The 19,814-nt window shown below is 45.7% G+C and overlaps 1 protein-coding gene across 1 annotated transcript in view; it reads right to left on the bottom strand.

Annotated features, from left to right (window-relative positions):
* PREX2 (phosphatidylinositol-3,4,5-trisphosphate dependent Rac exchange factor 2) overlaps nt 1-19,814 on the bottom strand; it is a 582,180-nt gene that overhangs the window by 431,026 nt on the left and 131,340 nt on the right. Inside the window, exon 2 of the mRNA XM_075353190.1 lies at nt 5,490-5,561. Within this exon, the coding sequence (XP_075209305.1) occupies nt 5,490-5,561 (72 nt within the window). The remainder of the gene's footprint in view (nt 1-5,489; nt 5,562-19,814) is intronic.

Here is a 19,814-nt window from a genome sequence, read left to right as displayed (position 1 = left end):
CGTCAAGGTCTTTTATAGGTACAGTAACTAATTGAATCTTTTTTTTTTAAAAAAAGGACCTGGTTAAGATATATAAAAAAAAGTTATATTATTCATCAATGAAATTGGAAAGGGTAGTTGGGTTGTTGGTGAGAATTGCGCACCATGTTTTAAAAAGAGCATTACTTTATAGGGGTATTCACCGGATAGAGGATAACCTACTGATCACTGGGCATCTATCTACTGGACATAGCCAAGCACTGTTATCCTATAGCTTTCAGTTCCAAGAATATTGCTTTAAATAAATCTTCTTTCACACCTGTTATTGTCAGCCATGCATTTGCACCACTAAATTATAAATATTTTATTTCATAGTTTAGATTGATCTATTTACAGTTTGACCGTGGCGACATATAATTAAATATTCTAGATTGCAGGCATAACAATTAAGGGCGTCCACCATAAGTGCAGTTAATGATTATTATCTATGGATGATGGAAAAGTTCATTTCCATTGGTGAAAAGTTACTCCATTCTTCCTATATGGTGCTGACAAGGGAGATCCCAAAAATAGAAAAAACTTCTTAATTCCTCGCACTTGTACAGATAGCAATGTTTCATCTTTACAGTCTGATACCATAAGTTTGAAATGTTACTACTATGTTTTCTTGAAAATAAGTCCTAGCAAGAATGTTCAGCTTTTTTGGTGTATACTTAAAATATAAGCCCCACCCCAAAAATAAGCCCTAGTTGCGGTTCAATAAAAAAGTGTCCAGGCACCTAAAAAAGTTAAAGAATACAGCAGGATACTTTATTAAAGAAAGCAGACACCCTCAAAAGAGAGAAGACAGCCCCAAAAGAGAGAAGACAGCACTCCCTAAACAAATCGCACTCACCAGACTCTAATCAACTACAGCTGGCAAGTGCCCACAGTGGATAGGCTCTTGTGACGCCCCTGCGGTAGCCAGGTGTCACAAAAATAAGGTAACAGCTCGGATCCAACATGACTATGCCAGTCATCACACACACACTAGCAAACCAGGACATTTACACTTTAAACCAGGGTGGGAGACCCCACTTAGAGCCAGGTGACAGGGCTGGGCACTGTGAGCTAACAGGAAGTCAACTGGGAAGGGAGGAACCAGACTTGGGGGAGGAGAGAGTGACCTGGGAAGTGTGGGTAGACAGTGGGAGAAGTTAGTTGGTACGAGTGAGAGAGAAAGGAGTTGAGGAGAGGAGTGAGAAGTGAGCGGTAGTAAAAGGAAAGGTGTCAAGACAGACAACAGACTCTTGAGACACAAGGAAAGTAGCAAAGAATCTGCAAAGACCTGAGGAGAAAGATCGGCCACCAAGAGGAGAAAAGTAGCTGGAGAGTGAGAGAGCAAGCTCCAAGGACAGAGGGATCCTGTGGGGTGGACATCCAGGGCTCAAAGTACTTTGCACACATAGGGTGCGGATCCCAGAATAGACCAGGACTTCAGGACACCTGTTAACTCTGCTAGGCGGGTGAGTTTCCAGGACTCATCTGCCACCACTAACGTCCGAGGCATCAGCAGTAAAGAGGGAACTGGGAGAAATTCCCTTAAATAGTCCAAGCTGACTTCGGCAGGACCCAGAGTAGCACCAGGTTGGCTGGCACAGCTATAAGGACACGGGCGCACCTGTGATACAGCACGTCCCCAGGGCGCGAGTCCAGTAAGACAATCAAACTGCCCTCTTTGTCTGGACTGACTTATTGCTGCGCGTCTCCACGTTAACCCGTCACCTACCCCTGGGGAAAAACCCTGCTCGCGGAGGACTCCACCATCCACGCTGCCCTCATCCATCCTCCCCAGCGGGAACCCGCAGCGGTGGTCCTACCATCCCTGGCTGCAAACCGCATGTGGCGTAGTCGGACTTTTTATTATTTTATTTTTCTTTTCATTTAAAATTGGTCAACGGTGCCCCTGGATACGGAACTCCTGAAGCCACGGACTGTCCAGATCTGAGCAACTCATCTGACCTGGGGTGCGACACTCTCCCACAGAGATCTGCGGTGCTGTCAGGTCCCTGTAACGGGGGAGTACAAATAGTACAAAGAAAAAGCAGTAGCCAGTGAGCCAGTAGATATAAAAGATAACATTTTGTATTTTATTTTGAAAAATCATTCTTAAAAATCTATAAATTCCATTCTCTTACAGGTAATAAATGGCAGAAGTGAAAATTTATAGTCCACTAGGGATAAACAGGAGACGCGTTTCGGCTACGCTTTCTTGACAGTCTTGAAACGCTTCTCCTGTTTATCTCTAGTGGACTATAAATTTTCACATTTATTACCTGTAAGAGAATGGAATTTATAGATTTTTAAGAATAATTTTTCAAAATAAAATACTAAATTTTATCTTTTACATCTACTGGCTTGCTGGATACTGCTTTTTCATTGTACTTCGATGTTGGCAAGGACTTCTGCCTTTTTCCGTTGCAGAGCAGCACACTGAACTATCTCTTGCAAGGTGAAACTGTATTACTGGTAAGTGGTAAGCTGGCATTGCTAAAGAATTTTCATTCCTTATTATTTTCTTACAAATGGTACAAGGGCTCCTAGGCTGATCCTAAGACTGGGGACCCTGTGCTGTCCCTTATGTTGATGGTAGACTTGATGGTAGTCAGGGTCGAGCCTCCAACCTGGCCCTGTCTCCTGTCCAAGCCTTGATAATACCTCCCCCTACCCAGGGAGCGAGTCAGAAACCCAGTAACCAAAACCCCACAAATAATCACAGATAGAGGTGAACAGAAACTTGTACACACCTCAAAACACATAAGAATGACAATATATCTACAGGGGAGTACCGAAAAAGGGAAGATGCAACGCATAACAGGGGTACCACTCCCACCACTCAGAAGCGCAGCAAAAATCACCATATACAGGAGCAACAAGAAGACCGGGTTCGCATAAGCTAAAATCGGCATGGTAAGGAAGAAAGGCATGCTATATAGGAATAAGACAGCTGCACATGGCAATCAGCAAGCTGAGCATTTAGGTCTTGCTCATATGTCTGCAGGAATTAACTCCTGCAGAGCTAGAGACCAGTGAGCGAGAACCAGCCGACGTTCAGCTCTGGCTGAACATTCCACCAGCCTCAGGTTGCTTGTCTAAGACACTGTTCATATAGGAATGCTCAGACCTGACACCCATAATGTGATGGTGCACCACCAGGTCCGAGCATTACTATATGAACAGTGTCCTGGAAAGTGGATTTATCTTCGTGGGCTAGTTGAATGGCCACCAAGGTCTCCTGATATGACCCCCTTAGACTTTTATCTTTGAGGTCATCTGAAGGCAATTGCCTATGCTGTGAAGATGCAAGATGTGCAGCATCTGAAACAATGGATACTGGAAGCCTGTGCTAGCATTTCTTCTGCAGTGTTGCTATCAGTGTGTCAAGAGTGGGAAAAGAGGGTTTCATTGACAATCCAACACAATGGGCAGCACTTTGAACACATTTTATAAGTGGCCATAAAATTGGAAATAACAAATGAACCAATAAAACCAAGTACACCATTGTTTTTCTTGTGAAATTCTCAGTAAGTTTGATGTGTTACATGACCCTCTTCCCATTGGAAAAAATAAAGTTGGATCTAAAATGGCTAACTTCAAAATGGCCGCGATGGTCCGCACCCATTTTGAAAAATTCCCCCCTCCAATATACTAATTAGCCACTAACAGCAAGTTGATATCACAAACCATTGCAATTTTATTTAGGTGTATCCATATATCAGTAACATAGACAATAAACAGTAAACAATAAAATTAAAAATATCTTTGTTTTTGAGAATATAGAGTTTTTTTAATGACATGTAAATTGCAAAGTTGCCTTTTTTAATCACTTTGCAATTATAAATATTAGTAATTTTAAAAGGATCTGTCACCAGATTTTTACCATATAATCTGCATGAAGTAGGGATTAAAACACTGAATTCAGGAATGTGTTAGTTATCAAGCTGTGTGCTGTGGTTTACTTACAATGAAGGTTTTATCACCAGGATATTAAATTAATATTAAATATTATTAAACCAAATGAAATGATGCCTTAAATCAAACCTATAAGTATGAATAGAAAGTCATAGTATGACTGTAGTTTTTCCAAGAGTCCAATGGTTGCTGAGAATTTATACCCAATTATAAATTGTTTTATATATTTATATAAGTTGAGAACATAACGGTAAATTTCTATTTAAAAATATAGCTCATTATTGGCCAATTTTATTGATTTTCTTGATGATCCATGCTTGCAGTTATTCAATAGGAGACATCATTTTGTTTCAGGTAATAAAAATCTGTCCTGTTAGTGTGATAAATGGAGCGTGGGAGTGATAAACGGAGAGCGGGAGTGATAAACAAAGTGTGGGAGTGATAAACAGAGCATGGGAGTGATAAACGGAGTATGGGAGTGATAAACAGAGTGTGGGAGGGATAAACAGAGCATGGGAGTGATAAACTGAGCAGGAGAGTGATAAACAGAGTGTGGGAGAGATAAACGCAGTGTGGGAGTGATAAACAGAGCATGTGAGTGATAAACAGAGTGTGGGAGAGATAAACGAAGTGTGGGAGTGATAAACGCAGTGTGGGAGTAATAAACAGAGCGTGGGAGTGATAAACGGAGTGTGGGAGAGATAAACGGAGTGTGGGAGAGATAAATGGAGTGTGGGAGTGATAAACGGAGTGTGGGAGAGATAAACGCAGTGTGGGAGTGATAAACAGAGTGTGGGAGTGATAAACAGAGTGTGGGAGTGATAAACAGAGCATGTGAGTGATAAACAGAGTGTGGGAGAGATAAACAGAGCATGTGAGTGATAAACAGAGCGTGGGAGAGATAAACGAAGTGTGGGAGTAATAAACAGAGCGTGGGAGTGATAAACAGAGTGTGGGAGTGATAAACGGAGTGTGGGAGAGATAAACGCAGTGTGGGAGTGATAAACAGAGTGTGGGAGTGATAGACGGAGTGTGGGAGAGATAAACGCAGTGTGGGAGTGATAAACAGAGTGTGGGAGTGATAGACGGAGTGTGGGAGAGATAAACGCAGTGTGGGAGTGATAAATGGAAAGTGGGAGTGATAAACAGAGCGTTGGAGTGATAAACGGAGTGTTTGGAGTGGGGAATTTCTCTGTGTTCACCAAACAAAGTTTGTTCATCCACCTATCAGTGGTGAGTGCCACTCCTGTTTAATTCTTTCTAACTTCATAATGCAAAGGGGTATTTTTTAAGTTTTGCTAGAAAACTAAGGCCACATGTTGAGTGTGACTTTTCATCTCACGCGTTTCTCAGTCTAGTCTAATTTTCCTTTAACCACGAGCAAGTTAGTGGTATTTAAAGGCTGAGGTATGTCACCAATGTAGGGCTGAGAGGTCTTCAGACAAACCAAACATGTCAGGACTCTTGTTATGTTGTTCCAAATAAACCTATTAGTGGAGTCAAAACACATCAACATTTGCTGAAAATAGAAGGTAACCATCAAGAGTTTCAGGACTAACCTTTACAGTTTCCTCTGTGACATTTTTATCAGATTTTGAAGCTGCATATTGCAACATTCGTTGGAAAAACGCCTAGGAAAAAAAGAGAAATGTCTTGTTAGAGTTTTTGCTATTGCTACCTGAAAGGAAAGAATAACAGTCTCTTCGCTTTCAGCTTTTCCCCTCTGTCTTAATAATAATCCCAAAGACTAAAATAAATATATTTGGATAATATTTAGCTAATTCAAGCACAGGACCTGATTCAGTGCAGACAATATGAGTAAATGTGTCCTACAATAATTTGCTAAGTCAATATAAACTGTAGTGACAGTACAACCATTATACAAGTAACCAAATCAGCAGAGCCAAATGTTGTCTAAATTATAATTCTACTAAATTCCTTTAACAATAATGCTATATAGTGTCACTATTACTATAAAATAACATTGTAGCAGTATTGCACCACCACCACATACCGCTATATTCAGTATTGCACAACATACAATCTCCATATAACAGGTCCATACAAAAAGTAGTCTAAGGGCGGCGTCACACGCTACGATATATCGGGGCAATATGTTACGGGGTCATGGATTCCGTGACGCACATCCGGCATCGTTAGAGATATCATAACGTGTGACAGCTCCGAACTAGCAAAAATACTCACCTTATCGTTGCTCGTTGACACGTCATTCATTTTCATAAAGTCGTTCCTCCTTCTGCGCGCCGGTAGTTCGTCGTTCTCGAGGCAACACACATCGCTCTGTGTGACACCACGGGAACGACGAACACAGATTACCTGCATCCCACCGGCAATGCGTAAGGAAGGAGGTGGGTGGGATGTTACGTCCCGCTCATTTCCGCCCCTCCGCTTCTATTGAGCGGCCGCTGTGTGACGTCGCTGTGACGCCGAACGTCCCTCCTCCTTCAGGAAGAGGATGTTCGCCACCCACAGCGAGGTCGTTCGGGAGGTAAGTACGTGTGACAGGGGGTTATCGACTTTGTGCGCCATGGGCGACAAATTGCCCGTGACGCACAAACGACGGGGGCGAGTGCGATCGCGCATGCATATCGTCCCATGTAACGCCACCCTAAGTGTTTGTACATATAGAGTATTAGCACATTAGCATGTTAGCATGCCCATGGTGCGCATGACCAGTGATTTCTGATCATGCGCACTCCCCAATGTCAGATGTAGTGACAATGGACACAGGTACACGCATCACCACTAATGACGCTGGACGATGGGCATTGAATAGCATGTTAGCACGGCCCTGTAAGCGTGCTAATATGCGAAGAGGCAGGAATGAAAGAAGGAACTAACACCCTTGCGACTAGTCACAGGCCTCATTAGCATATCATTAAGGAGCTTTAAAAATACTTTTTCTAAAGATCTCTTTATATATACTAGTGTATACAGGGACGGTTAGGCAGGGATTAGCAATATGCACCCAGAACTGCTTGTGGTTCTGGATGCATATTGCACCTGAGAGGTTCCCTTTAAGATACAGTTCTATAATTAATAAGGGCTTAAAATGCAGACTCTCAGCTTTAATTTGAGAGTATTCACATGCTAATTGATGAAAGGGTTTAGGAATTACAGCTTTTTAATATGTAGCTGCCTCTTATTCAATGGTCTAAAAGCTATTGAGCAATTCTCTCAAAAAGCTCTTTAATGGACTGCATGGGTTATTCCCTCTTTTATTCATCCTCAATTAAAGAAGTTGTCCACCAAAACACTGATGACCTATGTTTAGGATAGGTCATCAAAGTCTGATCATTTGGGGTACGACACCCGGTATCACCGCCTATCAGCTATTCTAGGTACTGCCGGCTGCAGCAGGTTCCCGGAAATGCTCAGTTCTGGAGTTGCTTCATCTTCTGATAGTGGCCGTTGCCAGGTACTGCACATCCGTCTTCTATTGAAATCAACAGGAGGCGTGATATGCAGTACCCAGCCGCAGCCACTATCAGAAGATGGAGCAGCTCTGGAACTGAGGATTTCCAACTATCTGTTGTTGCCACTGGCCCGGAAAACATCTGATCATCAGGGGTGCCAGCATAGGTCATAAATCTTTAAGTGGTGGGCAACCTCTTTAAGCTGGTAAATGGTCTGGAACTGATTCTAGGTGTGGCATTTGCCTTTGAAAGTTGTTGCTGTAAACCCACAACATGCATTCAAAGGAGCTCTTAATGGAGGAGAAACAGAACATCATTAGAAGAAAAAAAAAAGAAGACATCCATTAGAAAGATAGAAGAAATGTTATGAGTGGTCAAATCAACAGTTTGGTACATTCTGTAAACAAAAAAAGTGCACTGATGAGCTTGGGAAGTCAAAAAGGCCTGGATATCTATGCAAGACACAGGTGAAAAAAACCCCTTCAAAATATTCACCTAAGTAAGAAACACTTTCCAAGAAATAGGTGTTTCAGCATCTAACTTTATCATAACGAGAAGACTTAATGAAAGCAAATACAGAGGGTTCACTAGGTGCAAACCATTAAACAGCCATAAAAATAAAAATTAGACTTTGAAAAAAAAGACTTCTAAAGCCAGCACTATTCTGGAAATGCATTCTTTGGCGAGATGAAGCCAAGATCAACCTATACCAGAATGATGGGAAGAAGAAAGTATTAGAGGAGTTGGAATGGCTCATGATCCAAAGCACTGTACGTCCTCTGTAAAACATGGTGGAGGTAGTGTGATGGCCGGGCATGCATGGCTTCCAATGGCACTGGGTCACTAATATTTATTCATAATGTGTGTGAAGACAGAAACATCTGGATGAATTCTGAAGTGTACAGGGCTAATATTTTCTGCTCGGATTCATCCAACTGCAGCAAGATTGATTGGACAGCGCTTCTGTCATGCTGGGGTAAAGGAATGCCTGGTGTGTGGCAGAACACACAGGGGGGAAATCAGAAAAGATATAGAGGAAGTCTCTGGTGATAGGGAAAGGGGAGAGGGGTCACCACTTCACTCTCACCTGTGACTGATCCCTGAACTCCCTAATGTCCCTAAATTGGTCCTTTCCCTGTGCACTGTCAGGTGCCTAGGCCCTTGCCAACCCTGAACTTACCCTGACTAGTGAGTAGGTCAGCGAGACACTAGTCCCACTATTACAATAACACAACAAACGGAAAGTAAAACAAACGGAGTGGGGAAAGACACAACAAAAAACACTCCAAGGTTTCTTCAGCAGGAAACTTCAAAGCTGCAACTGAAATGACACCTCAGCTACTCCAGAGACAGGCTCCTTCAAAATGTTCTGTATAGAGATTTTATAATCGACATGGAGTAAAGCCAGAAGTGGTAAATATAGCAAAAGGGCATGATGACAAGATGCTACAGCTGTGATTAATGCTATGAGTAATCTCAGACAGAAAGGAAAGATTCCTTAACCCTTTCTGCATCAAATGAACGTAAATCCACTGCAACATAAGATGTAACCTGCAGATGCGAAACACTCATGACAACTTCACAGTGCAGATGGACAATGACCCAAAATATACTGCGAAAGCAACCCAGGGATTTCTTAAGACCAAGTGCTTGGAACAAACAAGCAACAACTGAAGTCAGCTGCAATAAATCCCTGGCATAGAATTACAAAATTGGAAACCAAGTAGTTGTTGATGTCCATGGCTTCCGGACTTCTGTCAGTCATTGCCTCCTAAAGAATTCTCTGCAAAGTATTAAAAATGAACATTTAATTTGTGGTAAAGTAAATTTGTCCAATTACTTTTGAGTTGCTGAAATCAGGAGCCTTTATAAAAAAAATGGTTGTAATTCCTAAATGTTAAACAGGATATTTTTGTTCAACCCCTTTAATTAAACCTGAAAGTCTCCACTTCAATTGCATCTCAATTGTTTAACTTTAAATAGAAAAATAGTTGCATGCAGAGGCCAAATCACGATGATTCGGTCACTGTCCAAATATTGTTGTACCCAGCTGTAATTAACATCAAGAGATTCATGATGGTGTGGGGAGTATTCTGAGGTACCAGTCTCTTTTTGGAGGCCCCTTGGCATGGAGCAGCTGATGCACCATATATGAGAGCACAAATCCCACATCCCTATGGTTGGCCATGCACAGACGTTTCGTACACAGACTGAAACAAATTCCAAAACTCATGCATTGATAACATTTCATATCACATCTTGTAATTATCTTCTGAATTTTGAGTTTATAAACTACACTACATATCAGATTAAATTTATTCAAACTTGCTGATTTCAGCAGGACCAAACTACAACTTAATTTATATAAGGGGCTGTTGATTCTTAAATGATGATTTAAAAAAATAAAATAAAATAAGAAGCAAAAATGATAGGAATGAAATACATATCAAAATAAAAGGTGGGGGTTATTTTTTAAGCCAAAATACAATAAATATTGCCATTAGTAGAGATGAGCAAATCCACTTAAAGCAAGTTGGATTTGTGTTAAATTTTATTAATTTGCATAATTTGGTGACTTCAAACAATTGTCAATTCGCTTTCCATGTACAATGCCCACTGTTATTTTACACATTCCAAAAAATTGCATCAGCCAAAGAAGGATCAAATGATCTACCCATAATGATTTCCCCCTTTGACATTTCATGTCATGGCACAGCCAATCAGGAGGGGCTATCCTAGCCTAGAAAAAAGCAAAGGAAGGGAGTGCAGCTGCCATTTTGTAGTAATTCTGGAAAGTGTGAGGATATCACGATTCACCACTTAGCCAGCTAATGTGTGATAGCACAGCTGTAACAATGATTAGTGTGTGAGGTAGAGAGACTAGTGTAATGCACATTTTTTCAGATCAATTAAAGACCTCAGAGTACATTTAATTTGTACTGAATCAATAAGCCTATTTCCTTGCAAAATTCGGCAAATGTGGTGATTTCAAAATGCAAAATATTCGCTCATCTCTAGTCATTGGGTAACTTACATTTGGTGTGGGAGACAGTGGGAAGCTTTAGGCTAGGTTAATTGTCATGATTAATCTTTTTGTTTCTCAGTGAGCTAAATCACACTCTGAGAGTGACTTACTCCACTCTCCCTATTGAAAACACAAGTATGCCCTGCATGCTCGAAGGTGTATGCTGTGTTAATTATAGGGTCAGCTTTTGGTTATTATACAGTTGCTTAGTGTATGTGAAACTCAAGGTAATCTTTTACTAAGAAATGCCCAATTCAATGAGAACATGCATAAAATACCCTAAAAGCTTAGCTACCGTGACCACCTACTGAATGGCATTGTAATGAATTGCTTGTAATAGGCACCATTTACTGACTGGGGTGTCAACTGTTTTAGCAAACTACACAGCTGATGGCATCTTTATTAAAATTGGTTTGTACTAAGTTCCTGTGCCTAAATAAAGGGACCTCATATACTGAGAGCAGAGGGTAAAGAGTTAGCACACTGTGCTGCTGATGTTAATAGAGCTAATGCAATGTGAGCTGCTGAAAGCTTTTCAGGTTGGAAATTGGATGATATTGTTAGCATAACCTATAATATAAGATGTTTAGACGACTATCATGTATAATTATAATTATAATTATAATAGAGTAGGTAAAGGCAAAATAGAAAAAAATACTTATACTAACAAAATACATGTACATAGCTTAAAAATTAAAATGAACACTTATAATGTTTCAAGAATTTGGTGTTTTTTATTTTGTATTTGAAAACTATATAATAAGAAATAATGTCAGTGGCTTCCTAGGTTTACTAGATGTGTTTTTTTATAACTTCTATAGTATATTAAAACAGCATTAAAGCTACATGTATAAATAACATTACTTTGTGGCCTTTCCTCTTTTCAGTTATTAGTTTCATAATATACAGAAGGTCAGTGGTTCAGCTGTATTGTGAAGAATAAGAAAACTATATATTACTAGTGTATGAATGATTTGTGGGTCTTGTGAAATTGACTCACAATAAATCATCAGCTACATTTTTACTCAGCAAATTTACAATGTTATTGTCAATAGGCAGGTAGAAAATAAAAGAGGAAATAAACTGCAGAGGTGTTTGTTTACTTCTGTCTCATTTATTAATTTAGTTATACAGAATAGAAAATCGATGTCTAGAAAATGGAAAATGAATTTGGATGAGGACACACTAAGGAAATGTAACATTAGGACTAAATTGTCTGCGATATTTCAAGATTTAAAGAAGTAAATGTTACCTTACTCAATCTAAGATTGTGAATCAAACTAGAATTTCTCTACTTTTCACAAAGTGTCCTGACTGCGTATTATAGCCCAAAGTAATTCCCCAAAACATAAAGGGTGGCAAGTATGGAGACCAGGGTGTGGCTGTGTATAACTGCTGTGATTGTCTACGGGATAGAGAAAGAAAGAGCTGCTTTATTAGGGTGCAGTCACATGGCTGTATAAAACGGACGATTATCGGCTCGCGGCTCTCCTAATCTGAGCATGAGAGCTGCATAGAAATAGATGGAGACACGCTCGGTTCATGAAAGCTACCGGCCAGGCCATGTATTGCGATGTGACTGTTATCTATTTTATACGGCCATCTGACTGCTTCCTTAAAGAAATCTCATTTGTATATCCAAACACTGATTTTCGAGGAACACACTGGCCATGTAAGCAGGGCAGATCTAAGTATTATAGTGCGCCTGCACGGGATCGTCAAGTATGTATGACGTAGGACGCATCATGCACATTTGCTTCAGAAGGAGAACGATGATGGCCGAAAGAGAAGGCGCTGGCAACGGAGAATGGAGAAGCTCATATGACCCAACTCCACCGCAGCGTCCGTTTAGGAAAGTATTATAAAGTAGTTTTTACGTTCTACACAGTGGCCTGGGCTCTTATATACAGCATGTTAGAATACTGTATACAAGAGCCCACTGGCTGGCAAAAAGGCCCCAAAACTGGTGACAGGTTCTCTTTAACCCTATTAAGAGCCATTTAGAGACTGTGAATGTCTCTCCCTGGGGTGCCTGCACACAACATGCGGTATCATGGAGAAACATCTTAGCACCCGTAATACTCAGCCGAACTCTGCAAGTATGTGAGCAACCCAATGCTTGATGGAGCATCGAGCCGTGCCAAGCATGTTCGCTCATCACTAGTACAAATAAGTACATTGGGAGGTGAAATCCTGCTGACTATTCCCTTTATGTAGGACAGATAAATGTATTAAAACTGTATGCTGTGAGAATAAACTATTATAAGGAACGCCGACCTCCATAAGAATATTATCAGTCATCACATTTAATAAAATGGATTTCAAAAAATATTTTTTTTGTGATATCAGTTTGCAAACATAACAAAATAAGTCATTCCTCAATGTTGTATTTTGGCGCTGGCCCAATCTGTGAAGGTTTGTCTCTGCAGCATTTATGGAGCACTGGTGCACTGAAGCTTCAGAGTAGCACTTACAAGCTCTATAGAAAAGAGCTTGTAAGCACTCTGCTCCTTGCCTAGAAGAACCACTGATGATAGGATGCAGCAATGGCTATTAACCTAGGCTTTAAGACATAAACAATGAAATAAAAATCAATTCATTATCAAGAACGGAAAGGATTTTTAATAACAAGTAGTTTGTTGTATTTTTGTGCTCTTTGCAATTTTGATCATTTGTGATTTAAGAAAACCCCATTAAGCATCTGACATGTTTTTATGGGTACAGCCATTCTGACTTATTCATTACTCTGTACAGATTTACTTTCTCATCATTTGAGGAAGGAAGAGAGACAAAACTGTCCACAATAGATCCGTTACTGTATATAGAATGAGGTTCCTGCTTTAGAAGTGCCCTTATAGGAGAAATGTCCCTTTTTGTCATCTCACCCTTCTTGTACAGGTCAAGTTTGGATACGGATCTAATAAGAGAATGAGTTGCTTCCAAACGCAATTATATCTGCCTCAATGATTCAATTTTTATATTCCAGAAGCCAGTATCGTGTTCTTGATTCCATGACCATTGAGGAAGGATTCTCCAGTCGTGCTGTATGTGTGTTACCCACCAATACCATCTGTAAATAATACACGAACTGCATGTGACTTGGTTTAAAATTGGCCACAGCAGCCTTTATTACCTATTATTTACATACTAACACAAGGGGGCGCCGTCCAACGGGCGACCCCAACAAATAACAATAGGTAACACAGTAACCAATACAGTAAATATACAACCCTGAGTAGGCCCAGTCCAGGAACCACTTCTCACCCCAGTATCCCTGGCCGCAACACACCGACCCAGAGATGAGGTATTAATCACCTACGGATTAACCCCCCAACTTTGCAGAACCCCGTGCCTGCAACATCCCGGAACCTGGAGCCACCATACCAAGATGGTGTCTCTCTGTCCAGTTACCATTGCCTTCAACCGCCTCTGGACCAGACCTACCCCCCGCTGCTGTGACAAAGAAACAACCCAGACCAAATTCCCCTCGGCATTAAACACAAGGGAGGGTGGGCGGGGATCGTTCCATATCCGGAAGTCAAGAGAGAGGGGGTAAGTCAAAGTCCTTTACTTACACCCCTCAACTGTCCCACCTCTTCCTCCAGGGAACTCCTCCTACCCACCAATCCCTTTACTCTGCCTTATAAACAAACCATTCCTGTTTCCATTAACCCCATCACTCCTTCCCTTCCCTCTAGTCATGTCGCCCCTCCACCCTATGGGTTCCATGGCTTTCTTGACCATTGAGGAAGGATTCTCCAGTCGTGCTGTATGTGTGTTACCCACCAATACCATCTGTAAATAATACACGAACTGCATGTGACTTGGTTTAAAATTGGCCACAGCAGCCTTTATTACCTATTATTTACATACTAACACAAGGGGGCGCCGTCCAACGGGCGACCCCAACAAATAACAATAGGTAGCACAGTAACCAATACAGTAAATATACAACCCTGAGTAGGCCCAGTCCAGGAACCACTTCTCACCCCAGTATCCCTGGCCGCAACACACCGACCCAGAGATGAGGTATTAATCACCTACGGATTAACCCCCCAACTTTGCAGAACCCCGTGCCTGCAACATCCCGGAACCTGGAGCCACCATACCAAGATGGTGTCTCTCTGTCCAGTTACCATTGCCTTCAACCGCCTCTGGACCAGACCTACCCCCCGCCACAGGACAGGGCACGTGACTCCTTACGTGGCCTGGACCCGCCACACACCAAAAGCTTGTACCACACCTCCACGCAATCCCAGCGTCCACAAAACAGCACCAAGCACGTGAAGATGCACCCCCATCGCATCCCCAAAACCACCAGTTCAGCGCCACCAACTTTTGGCGCCGCCCCCCCAATAAGGCTCGATTGATACTGCCTATCGCACGAGCCACACGCCATTCCAACCTGGTCACACTATCAAAACTACCCCACGATTAAGCTCAGGTATGTCTTACACAATGCAACAACCAACTATTTTTTTTTTTTTTTTTTTTAAAACATTCATAAATAACTTCTCAAGATACCAAATCGCTGCCTCCAATTTACTGGACCAGTACCATCGACCCGTCCAGACCCAACTGGCAACATTCAGGCGAGCCTCAGACCGTCGAGGCCCCGAGAACCAACGAATGCCCAAATATCCAAATGAGGCACACCCTCACCACAAAAACCCAGGGGTTATAAACCCACAGATAACACCAACCTGTTACGCCAACCCATTCCACTCCCAAAAGACTCAAATGCCCCCATTGCCTTAACCCGATAACAACTGAGGCCAAACGTAACACCGAAACAAGAGGACTCCCACCTCCCAATACTTCTCACAACCCCTTTTCTGAGCCCACCGAGGGGCCTCCGTGGCAGCCCAATCCAGAAGGAATACGACCCATAGTATTCCGGGCGCCCACCCCCGCCACCTGCAATCAAGTCTGCAGCACTGCCACAAAATGGTACCTTAACAAACGCGACACAATAATGAGCCTGGGCGCCCTCACAACATAATTCCGCACCCGGGACCGCGTATAACAACACCAACCTTCACCACCCGCCTAATCTAATTCGGTGAGCGACAAAGCCGGCGCTCAACCCACTACACCACCTCGGACACATCCTCCAACATCCAACCTCCGCTCTTGACCGTAGATGGGCTGACCAACCCCACAATCTCAAAGCCCCCCAAAAGGCTAACACAAACCGTTTTGGACAAGGGAAACAAAAACCCGCTCGTGCTCAGATGAACATAGCCGCCACAAACCACTCACCAAACGCTGCCACAAAACAACGGAGACGGACCCTTGTATCCCGCTCCCTCACACCCTTACGACCAAACCCTTCAAGGCCTGCCGCGCCCTAAGATCCTGCGAAAACATCTCTCCACATCTAATCCTTAACAAGACAGCCACAGCCGCCACCCTCTGCTCCACTGCGGACGCCGGCCTAGCAGCCTGAAAACCGTTACTCACCACTGCCAACGCCACCATCAAATACTCCACCGGGCCTTCCTCACACATTGTCCCAAACGTTATCCGCGCCACCCATACTTCTGAATATCAGCCCCAAATAACCTCAGTCACTGGGCACCGAGCCGCTCCCCAACACAGCCACACCAGACTCCACAAGCCCTCCGGACACACCGTGCCCACCTCGTCTGCTACCCGGCCTCAACTCCCGAGCCCTGCAGAACTGGAAGGAAACACAGCAGCTGCTAATCCCTTGGCGAACCCCAGTACTGGTTGCGCCACGCATAACATTTTTTTTTTTTTTTTTTTAAAACACATCCAATTGAGAAACCAACTGTCGCAAGTACGCCACCCTTGGCCCCAGGATTAGCAAACCAACTATTAATCGAATTCTCCACCAACTGATAGCCAGAATGACAGCACACCTTCCTCTTGGAAAAAACTGCCAACCTCCACCACCCGACCACTACCACCGATTGGAAGCGCTACCCCACAATGCCCAACCAGAAAACAACTGGACCCGCTGCCTCCGAGTACCGCAGCTACGTTCCATCAGGTAGCACCTTACCCAGCCACAATCCGCGGCCACTAAATCGCCGTAAGAAAAAACCTCCTACACCATCAGATCATCATTGATCTCCCTCGTGACCACACACAAAGGATCCGATGGCTGCACCCTTGGCGCAGCCATCGCCAGCCGTCCAGCAGACACGCACCCCAGCGGCGTAACTCTGCACCCGTGGTTCGACCGCCCCTGCAAAGACTGCACCGCCTGAAACCGCACCGTCTTAGCTGACCTAACTGCCTCTATCGCAGCCCATAGGACCACACCATTACCCACGAATCCTACCCCTCTGACCATAACATCAAACTTTATCCCCACAAACCGTATCACTGGCGTTGGACCCTCAGTCTTCGCCTGCGCCAACAGGCCCAAAAGAGTATCCACCACCATCTGTAATAAAACAATCAACCTCAACGAATCATCAACCCGCCAACCCGATGTAAAGAGAATCAACCTATAATGAATAAGAGGTGTAAGCTGGAACACACCACGCACAAACCACTCCACCAAGAAATAACCGCCTCCAAAGGAACATAAAATGGGACAACAACCCATTAGCACCCACCGATCAACATAATAATAACTCCCCTCCCCACCGCAGCACCAGAACTGCTAGCTAGCAGGGTGGACCAGTAACAACCTAAATGCCGCCTCCAAATTCGCCTTTGCCATCAATGCTCCCCGGCTCACCGCCTTTACCAAATCCCACCCTCTGTCAAACGACACATAATAAACCGCCGACAATTCTGGAGCCAAGCAGGCATACACCGATGACTCCTCCAGATAAGATACGTTTTGAACAAGCCGAAATATATACATCTATATACGGCTCATTTCCGGCACTACCCCCCAACAGAGAAACCCAATCGTGACAAGGAGGGCCCCGAATGGCCCACCCATCCTGCCCAACACCACTTCCTGACCCCTCTTTCCACTGGCAACCACCAGGTGTCCCCTAGCCCAGCGCAAACTTCCAATAAGGAGGCAAAGATCCACCAATATAAATAGAATGACGCAGAATTACTATGTTCCTTACCACAACCCAACACTTATGCTTAAGACAACCGTCCGCGCCAAATCTGCACCACCCATCCTTCTATTCCCCCCAAAAAACCCTCATCGTCCGTGTCGCCGGGGTTCCAAGCCCCGAACAGCCAACTACCCCCCAAAAAGGGGGGGGGGGGGGCTGACTAGGAGCCGCCATCCACTGCAGCCATAAGGATGTGCCCGTATGATCCTACCGCATACTGGCACGCAACACCTTCCCTTGCTGAAATTACTCGGTGTACTGAAGCCAGACTAAACCGCCATATGACCTAACAAGCCACCCCAAATGGATCCATATAACCGAACCATGCCGAACCAATTACCCAATTCCTTCCCCCGATACCCTTGCCAAAAAACGCAAATGCCCGCAGCCACGTTGCAAATGTACGAGGGTGAGCCTCCACCGGCGCTCCCCTCCCTCTACTTATCCTTCCTGGAATCACTTGGCTTAACCTAATCCAGGTGAAACTGTTCCCGGGGGAGCAGCGAAACTATTGCTACACGTTCCCCATTCAAATCTTATCCCTCACATCCTCCAGCAAGTGAGCCCCCCCAGCGGGCCTTTGAAGCACCCATACCTCTCACACTTGGCCACTGTCAGCCAGACGCACCACCTCATCCCCCTCTTCGTTCCTCACCACTCACTCTGTCACAGCCCTTGCCGCCTCTGCCCGAAAATGCTCCCCTGCCGCCTCATGCGCCCTCACTCTGCCTGCCGCACCTGCGCCTACTAACCACCGATCCCATCCATGCCGCCGGCGGTGCATGCGCACTCTCCACAACCGTATACACCACTTCAGTAAACCCCATACCTGGTCAAAACACCAACCCACTCGGCGCTGCCGTGTCCGCAGCCGCCCCCCCCCAGCCCTGCCAAATCCACGGCCGTCTCACCCGACCGCGACCCGGCATATCCTGGAATAAAAATCACGCCATCCGGACGTCTGATTCATCCGTCGCTGCTTCCTCCTCCTCCTCGCTGGAGCTGACCGCCTCTGGCTCATGTAATGCAGACGCCGCCGAAGCGCTGCCACCACCACGGCCGTCCTCCTGGTACGCCGCGTGGGCACCATCCTCCAAGCTCCATCTTCTGTCCCGCGGCGACAACCCCGGAAACCGTCCCGTCCTACGGGCTGCCACCGCGGGCCTTATCTTCTGGCCTGACCCCCCCTTGCTACCTGCAAGGACAGGGGGTACCTGTGGCCCGACCCGCTGCCAGCAGACTCCCATCCAGAGCCGCCAGCCTCCTGCCCTCCTGGGCCCAGAAGGCATCCGTCCGCCGGGCCCTCCCCCCTTGGGGGAGACCGCCGCTGCCGGGAGCTGCACGCCTGCTCTGGGTGACCAGGCGGGGACTGCAGGGCCCCCGCCGTCACCCCCACGTACCGACGCCTCCCGGGCATCCGTCGCACCATGCTCGCCTGCCCTGGTGCCGGACCCCTTGCTGGCTGCAGCCCCCCGCCCCCCCCCCTCCACCCGCGGGGGGGGGGTAACGCTGGCCTCCGTCCTCGCCGGGCGCTCTCCTGGCCAGGAGCCGCCGCATCCAGCCCTCCTGGGCCCCATGAAAGCCTCTGTCCGCTGGGCCCTCCCCCTCCTGGGGGAGACCGCCGCGGCCGGGAGCTGCAACCTGATCTGGGTGACCAAGCAGGAACTGCAGGGCCCCTGCCGTCACCCCCACTCACCGACGCTTCCTGGGCACCCGTCGCCCCAGGCCCGCCTGCCCTGGTGCCGGACCCACCACTGGCTGCAGCTCCGCGGCCCCCCCCCCGCCTTCCGCGAGGGGTAAAGCTGGCCTCTGTCACCGCCGGGCGCTCTCCCCGTTCGGGAGCCGCCGCATCCAGCAATCCAGGCCGCGGCTCGGACCGGAAGTAGGCCGCAGCCAAGCCACGCCCCCCTCCCGGCTGCCGCGGCCCGGACGGAGATTCCTCCCGCGGCCGGAGCAGCAGCTGAGTACTGCCCTGCCCACGTCCTACCGCGGAGGGTCCCCGAAGGGGCTCTCGCATCTCCTCCTCGCTCCCCCCGCACACGGCAAGTACCTGAGATATGAGGGAGGGGGGACGCCGCCCGCAGCTGACAGGGGAGCGAGGGGAAAGTGCCAACGGGTTAACCCCCAGCAGCCAAGACGTGGGACCGCGCTGCCAGGGGCCCGTGCACTGCCATGATGAATCCGCTGCTCCCGGGTAGCAGCCATCCTGTCGCACGTCCGGATCGTTCCATATCCGGAAGTCTGGTGATGTGAGGGGCTGGGGAACCTCCATCATGACGTCCTTGTACAGATCTTTGTGTCCTTCTAAATACTCCCACTCCTCCATGGAGAAATAGAAGGTGACGTCCTGACACCTTATAGGAACCT

The sequence above is a fragment of the Anomaloglossus baeobatrachus genome, chromosome 6 (assembly GCF_048569485.1).
Source record: "Anomaloglossus baeobatrachus isolate aAnoBae1 chromosome 6, aAnoBae1.hap1, whole genome shotgun sequence".
NCBI classification, from domain to species: Eukaryota; Metazoa; Chordata; class Amphibia; order Anura; family Aromobatidae; genus Anomaloglossus; species Anomaloglossus baeobatrachus.
This window is presented reverse-complemented; position numbering and strand designations above follow the sequence as displayed.